The 7,761-nt window shown below is 36.8% G+C and overlaps 1 protein-coding gene across 2 annotated transcripts; it reads right to left on the reverse strand.

The window, feature by feature from the left end:
• Positions 1 to 221: 221 nt before the first annotated feature.
• Positions 222 to 2,971, reverse strand: LOC114728477 (carbonic anhydrase, chloroplastic). Of its 2 annotated transcripts, none has more exons than XM_028915396.1 (10): positions 2,788 to 2,971; positions 2,035 to 2,096; positions 1,794 to 1,943; positions 1,646 to 1,694; positions 1,443 to 1,559; positions 1,277 to 1,330; positions 1,105 to 1,190; positions 910 to 1,018; positions 660 to 818; positions 222 to 398 (listed from the first exon to the last, which is right to left on the reverse strand). In XM_028915396.1, the coding sequence occupies exons 1-10, from the start codon at positions 2,845 to 2,847 to the stop codon at positions 357 to 359; spliced, it is 888 nt and encodes a 295-aa protein (XP_028771229.1). In that variant the 5' UTR covers positions 2,848 to 2,971; the 3' UTR covers positions 222 to 356. The 2 variants fall into 2 exon arrangements, with proteins under 2 accessions (XP_028771229.1, XP_028771227.1); XM_028915394.1 differs by lacking the exon at positions 2,788 to 2,971 and adding an exon at positions 2,448 to 2,684.
• Positions 2,972 to 7,761: the final 4,790 nt, after the last annotated feature.

Raw genomic sequence — 7,761 nt, forward strand, 5'->3', positions numbered from 1 at the left:
TCAATAAAATAAATTTGATCTTCGTTCACTTTTGCATTCACAAGATAATCTAAGACGTTAACGGTTAGCCCAGATGCCGTACGTGAGTTGTGTATTCTGTTTTCCATTACCCTTTTGATTTATGTACGTAGTCTCTCGTCTCTTACGGAAGCTTCCATGTTCTAATCTACAGTCTACACCTCTTCTACGTAAAATGGAAGGGAGTTGGGGATGTGGCCAGATGATGAAAATTGTGTGGTCTCATAATTTAAAAAAAAAAAAAAGAGTATTTTCTACATAGCCCAAGTTGGTAGTGTCAGATAAAAAGTGTATATGAAGAAGGCAGGTAGTAGCAATCTTCATAGCAGACACGACCTCTAATCTAGCTTCCAATGCAGAATGGTGGCCACATCTTTTACCTAAACAAACAAGACAAATCCAGTAGGGACTTCATTAGACTTCACTCCTCATCAATTTATCTCTTGCACAAAAAGCAACGTAAAACAAATGGAGAATCTCCATCTTCTTTTATTAATTACAAATCATTTTTAACTCACAAGAGGTTGTTGTTACAAAGGACACTTTTTCAGAGAGAACACAACTTAGTTAGGGAACCAAGATGAGGAGGACTCATTGGTAATATACACACACACATATATATATTAATGGTTGGTTCATACAGAGAAGGAAGAAGAGAGGCCAAACTGAAGGCCCCACAGCTCAAAGGATCCTTTCACAAAGTCATAGTATCCTCCTTTCAGAGCCAGTGTCTTGTTCACCAGCCCCTCTCTCACAAATGGATAAGTCAGCAGATTCCCTAGTGAAACATTCACAGCTTCCTGCAGTAACAAACATATACCAGATTATTTGCACAATCATCATGTTTCTTTACTTATTTGCAAACAAATCCAGAAACTTGATGTGTCCCACCTTCTCACAGTGTGTGCAGAGCTCAGAGAAAGGTGCGCTTCCATGTACCGCCTTCACTCTTGCCTTTGCAGCTAAACCAATCTTCACCCAGTCCTCTATGAAATCAGTACTGCACATCACCGACCACATGAGCCCCATTTAATGTAATTTGTCAGGGACATGTTAGATTTGTTCATTTCAAACAAAATTACTTACCTGGGAACGGCTCCGTTGTCTGGGATGGACATGAGCCCCTTGATACCACCGCAAGCACTGTGACCAATCACCACAATGTTCTGCACCTGTTCCAAAATTACATCGTTATTTTGGAGAATTCGGAGCAAACCCATATGATGTTTTCGTGAATTGGTATCTGGGAATTATGTACCTTGAGATGCAGAACAGCGTACTCAACGGCAGCACCAACTCCAGCATATCTGGTCTGTTACGGCATAGTAAATAAAAGAAAGTTTAAGTTGTGGGTACGTATGATCACTTTTCACACTCAAAAGGAGATGAGATTTAAAGACGCATTGGTTTTACTATTAAGGGACCTGGCAGTATGGTGGGACCAAGTTAGCAACGTTTCTGACCACAAAAGCCTCCCCTGGTTGAAAGTCTAGCACGTGAGATGGGCACACCCTCGAGTCTGAGCAAGCAAATACCATGTACTGCAAGTGCGACATGAAATAAGACAAAATTAAGCTTCAAGAAAACAGATTTTGTTCATAATTCATCGCTAGTAGCAAGGTAATACCTTGGGGCTCTGTCCTTTGGCAAGTTCACCGTACAGCGCAGGGTTCTTCCTGTCGAACAGAGTAATGGGAAACGGAAACAATGAGAAAAGCTAGAGGTGAAGGAAACAAAAGTCGAAAACGTAGTTATTGATCGAAGTGTTGACTAACTCATATTTCTCTTTCTTGAAGTGAATAAAACCAGATTTGATCCTCTCGACTGCTTCGGATGATGCGATGCCTTCAGATGTCGGTGTCCCCACCTGAGCTGTTATTTGTTCCACTTTTGCAGCTGCCGTGGTTTTTAACTCACCCTTCGCCCTGCACATCAAACATATACATATATGTAATGCTACAGAAATGAAATTGCAAGTACAATAGTTATTATATGAGAGGGAATATGCGTCATTACGTGAGCATTTTCTCGAGTTCTTTAATAGCTTCCTCGTATGAATCCTTCCCCATGTCCTCGTTCTGTCGAAACAAAAACAAATGTCAGGTGAATGAAAAGCATAACTGATGCTACGAAGACATGATCGTTGCATGGAAAGGCAGAGCGGTGTCAGATTTCAGTTTTTTTTTTAAAAAAAAAAGGTCGACTTTTTTTAGATGGACTGTTTCATCTATGGAGACTGTAGTTGTATTCTTGGTAGAGTCTTAGTTTAGTTTACTTAAATGAGGGAAAAAAGGGAATGGAAGATTGTGATTCTGAGTGATGAGTCAAAGAAAGGTCTGAAGAAATGAGTAGGACGCACGTGTCAGTCAAATCGGACTTAGAAAATTCAAACAGAGAGACGTGCATTGTAGAGAGGAAGAGAGAAGTACCAAACTGGGGGTGATGAGGGGAGCAGGGGCAGCAAAGACAGGCCTGTTTTGGATGAGAGAAGGGATCGAAGAAGAAGAAGATGATGAAGATGAAGGAGGGGGATTGGCAAGTCTTGCAGAGACAGTGGAGGGACGTAATGTGGGAGTGGTGAGAGAAGTTTTAGAGGCAGAGAAAGAAGAAAGGCAGCAGCCGTTGACGGAAGCGGTCGACATTGTGGCTGCAGCTTCGAAATCCCACAGATTATGGGAGCCTTTCCATAAAAGAAGCTTCTATTATATTGGTGGGAGGAGGCTTTTGAATTATGAAATTGCAGATAATGAAAGCGAAAGCCATGCAAACCTCTGCTTCATTCTGCATATCCTTCAAGATCAGGTTTCGCGCCTTTACCACAGATCCCATTCCTCCACATTTACGTTCGGATATTTCTAACGTTCTTTTGTTGTTTGTTCAACAGTACAGCGCGCAATCACGGTTCGCCACGTTGCTCTCCTTGTCACCACGTCTCCCCCATCCATCTCATACCAACCATTGCTCCCCACCCTAGGGCACCACTCAAGCTTCTCATCATTCATAACGGCCCAGTTATTAGGAGTGACTAATCTATCTATTTATCTCATAAATATCGAACCACATATATGCTAGCATTTATGTGTTGCAGGTGGGGGGTGCGTAGTGTCACTGTAACGGCCATCCACATTAAAAAAACATTTATAAGAAAAAGAATAAAGGCACAGTTATTATTATATATGCATGGGTGGCTGTGTGGTGGGAGTTAGAGATGAGTCGACTTACAGATAACGCCCTGTGCTTCAGCCATGCAATTTGTTTGTGGTTCTCTTTCTAAATTGATCCTCGCATTCCTTCTCCCTCCTGTCTGTCTGTATCAAATCTCATAATAGCCACGCTGATTTACACTGTTGTTCTTATTATTATTATGCTTCTAATTAAAACATTATGAGCATGCCATATTCAAATATATTATTGTTATTATTACTAGTGTTTACAAAACCTCGCTTCCGTCTTCTTTTAACTTCTTGTTATAAAAAATAAAAAAAACTATTCTCTTACCAATTATCATAACAAACGTTAATTTCTTAAATAAAATAAGATTAAATTATATCAAGCTTTCATGAACCTGCAGCCATATACAGATAGCTTTCTAAACTTCTGAAACCTAATAATAAATATCCTAAACTTTTAAGTCTATCAATTATACATTTGTCTTAAACTTTAGTTTGGTATGCATATCACTAGCTCCCTCGTGCTTTAAGTTACATATACAAATAAATCCCTTCAATTTTAAGTCATTTGAGGATAAATAATGAACAAAATTAATAATACGAGAATTATTTGCTTAAATATAAAAATTCAAAAAATTTTATCGTAAAGTTTTAAAAAATTATTTACATATAACATAAAATGCAGGGATTTTTCTATATTTTGTGGGGGGAAACGAACCAAAGAAAGAACGGCTCCTTTGAGTCTGTCTGTGTATTGTCAGGCTGTGTGTGCGTGTGAGCTTCACCAAACACAAACGTCCCAAACAAGGGGAATACAAATATATTCAAGGGAACCAAAACAAGCGTTCCCTCCAAAACTCCCTAGATCCTCAGCTCAGAACTTCAACGGACTTTCCCCCCCTCCTTACGAGGCACCAAGAGTAGTTTCTATCAGTAAATGAGGACTAGTTTTTCTCAGGACACTAAAAGCAAAGAATAATAAACTCCTCTTCATCAGATTTAATTTATTCCGTGCACACAGATTACGCACAGGAAACTTTTTTAAACTTAATTAGCCATATGAGTATATATGGAAAGATAACGAAGAGGATATTTGCAGTAAGCAAAACTGGAGACAAAGAAGGTTTCTGTGAGAAAAAGTGAGACATTACCAGGAAAAGGGGAAGAACAAGCAATGGACATGGATGGCAGCGAAGCTTTGAGGTCATTGCGAAAGCGAGAGAAGGACGGAGCTTCACGAACTGCAACAAAGAAGTGCGTGATCACCAAATTTGATGCTTAAAACTGTGAAGTACAACAAGGGAAGCGTGCGTGCCTCTGAACCTGTGAATCGATGTCGACATTTTCGATACATTCTGAACCAATGATGTCAACATAGTATTTGTCTCTGCCTGCCCTTATACTCATAAGAAGTGTTTTGTAAAATGTCTGCACAGGTAGTCAAATAGGAAAATCCATAATTGACTCAGGCATGACAACATGGTGCAACACATTACTATAATTAAATTTGGGTTTCTTTATGCATGTCTTTTTAATGTGTTGCTGTCAATTTGTCATTTATAGTAAGCATCTGAGTTTTACCTCCAGGGACTGAAGAATGGATTGTGATGTATTTTGTCCTCAGAATATCTATTTTATTATCTTCATACCCCTATTTTGTAAAATAAAATTTATAGCAAATTTATATTTTTTTTCTTTTGGTTGCTACCAGTATCCTCCCAGAATGATAAGAAATTAATATCTCGGGATATTATCAGGCACCGTAGGAAACCTCTCCCAACAATATTTTTTTCATACATACCGCTCCAAAAATTAAACTCAGGATATGATATTTAATATGTTTGAATTTCTTTCACTTGGACCAACACTTGTTAGCAGCAAATTTATATTACTTGCGAGTCAATAGTACAACTCATTCTTACTGTATCTAATGTTGGTAAGTTTTTTTACGGGGCCTCCTCCCTGAGCCCAATAAAATCATGGGTTCGTTCGTTATCATTTATGGGCTTTTGGTTTTCCCACAGCCCACTCTGGCAAGTATCATTAAAAAGGCCGGGGGAGAGTGTTATGAGGAAATCATTATCATGCCCGTAATCATACTTTCTTTCTGTCAGCATTTTGTTTGACTAGTCTTATGGGGGGGAAAAAACCTCCCTTTTTTTAAGAAATTAATAGAGGGCAAAATCTGTTGCAAGGAGGGAAAAAGAGGCGAACGATGGGGTTAGAAATACTCATCAGTTTTTGCGCAAAGCGCATCTGTTGTTTTTTGTCAATTTTTGAGCCGGCTATTAGTCCCTGATTCTAAAATTTAGTCGGTAATAAAGCACAATAACACTATATAATTCATATAACCAATTCCATGTAGTGAAATAATACCTGCTATTGTTGTATCAGTCCATTATTTCCTTTTTCTTTTGCCGAATATTTCAAATTCGCTATTCTTAGTCATAATGTAATGACGATTGACAAGCACGTTATTTCCAAAGTCGTTTGGGTTAAATAAAAAAAGAGCTTTAGTGACAAAAATACGATACGACTGGCCTCCTTATCGTGAGACGGGCCCCAGCTTACAAAATAGCGGTGTGGTATGACGTGTATCTCCCGTTCCGGAAAACAAGACAGATGAAATAAATCAAAAAATAGATTTTTATTAAAATAAATATTGAGAACTTTCTATTTCATGGTAAATATCACTGTGAATTTGCCACATAGAAGATATTTGGATGGAGTTAAAACTATAATTTAAAAAATACTTTTACAATATATGAAAAAATTTATTATCGTCTACGAAAATATTGGGTAACAATAAATATTTGGAGGCGTTTAATTGACCAACCCCCAATCGTCGCATTCGCCATGCAATTACATAACATTTGGTGGCCTTGTCGGCTTTTTTTCTCTCGGACCACGCACTTGGTGACTTTAATAAAACAAGCCAATATATACACATCGGCGAACAGGACAACTTTTTTGTTGTTTTTTTGTATAATAACAATTTGTCTCTAAATATCCACTTTTGATCAAAATACGTAGACAAACATATTCTCTTTCTATTTTTTTATAAACAACAACTATTATTTTTTATATTCTTAAATATAAGTAATATTTTTAAGTTGTTTTAAATTTTTGTAACAGATTTATTATTTTGTTCCCATTAATTACTTATTTTAATATTTAATATATTTATTGTCTTATTTCTCAACCTATTATCTCTCTCCATCACATATTCTCTCTCTTTTATAGTAGTTTTTTTATTCTCTTTCTTATATTTTCTCCCTCCCATAAATAAGAATATTTTAAAGAGAAAATTTATAATTTTACCTATTTATAATTTTTAACTAATTTTTTATTTAGGTAATAAAATTCTATGTTGCCTATAGCAAGAAAAAGAAAGGAGTACTTTACTCACAGGTACGGCGACAACGCTACAGACGCGGCGGTAGGGAAGGCAGGCATGTGATGGCCATGTCTGGTTTCGACCTGGCATCCTCATATTTACCCGTGTATATCCCAAACACCCCCCCCCCCCCAAAAAAAAAAAACAAAAGGAAAGGGGAAAACGCTTACCTATATATATCTACGCAGATTAGGGACGCATTAAGCACCATTATGAGATACCTGAGGGTCTGTTTTCTAAAGTTAATACATGATAAGTGCATGATCATGAGGAAATGACTATGCCAACAACACCAGTGAGAAGGGTTAATTAATTAGCATGATGGTGTGTGTGTGTAGAGAGAAACTTCCAGGGCAGTACGGGAAAAAGACAGTGAGAGGCATGATCGTGCCTCATATTACTAACCCCGATGCTGTTTCATAAAACTACTGATAATGTTGCTAAATTTCAACCCAAAATTTAATAAATATTGTTTTGAATTTTTTAAAATAAATAAGAGATATTATGCAAAATATTTACCCATCTGTTTCATTATATTTGTTCTTTACGGCCTTGCACACATTAAAAATGCAAAAAACTACATAAAAAAACACCACATACTTAAACATATTCGCCCCACGTTTATTGCCATCAATGCCTTAATTACTCTAAAAACATTTTACTCTAAGGGCAAAACAAAAACAAAAAATTGATATTAACTGTTGCTTTGAAATTGAGAAATGATACTGACATGTAACACGAAACCATTTTTTTCCCGTAAAGGACAAATACAATGAAATGGTGGGAATAATAAATGCTGTTTTTAAACTTCCACAAAAACATATACACACACACGCACATATCACGGGTGGCTATTAATTTTGAAAGGGAGTGAATATAAAGCGTGGTTATTATATAAAACAAAACAAAAACGTTCCTGAAAAATACTTATATCCTTTTTCCCCTAATTTTTTTTTTGCCTGACCTTTTTTTCCCCTGAATAATACTTATATATACAAAGAGAACAAAAAGCATGATTATAATAAATTTAAAATACGACGAGACTAAGATATCATGGATTTTTTTAAAATGGTTTAATTAAAAAAAAAACATGTGTAACAATCACGCTACATGGATGCATGCATCTCCATAATTGAGAGCTGGCATACAATTTCGTAGGAGTTATTAAGAGAAAAA

This window comes from Neltuma alba, unplaced genomic scaffold (assembly GCF_004799145.2).
Source record: "Neltuma alba isolate B1F8T4 unplaced genomic scaffold, ASM479914v2 tig00012535_pilon, whole genome shotgun sequence".
NCBI lineage: Eukaryota > Viridiplantae > Streptophyta > Magnoliopsida > Fabales > Fabaceae > Neltuma > Neltuma alba.

Bases quoted from the DNA above. Each gene is read 5' to 3' on its own strand.
- LOC114728477 (XM_028915394.1), bottom strand. From the start codon at position 2,660: ATGTCGACCGCTTCCGTCAACGGCTGCTGCCTTTCTTCTTTCTCTGCC. The intron at 1,191-1,276 runs GTACATAATTCC...ATTTTGGAACAG, and splicing joins ACGCTGTTCTGCATCTCAAG to GTGCAGAACATTGTGGTGAT. The intron at 1,019-1,104 runs GTAAGTAATTTT...GGTGATGTGCAG, and splicing joins GACAACGGAGCCGTTCCCAG to TACTGATTTCATAGAGGACT.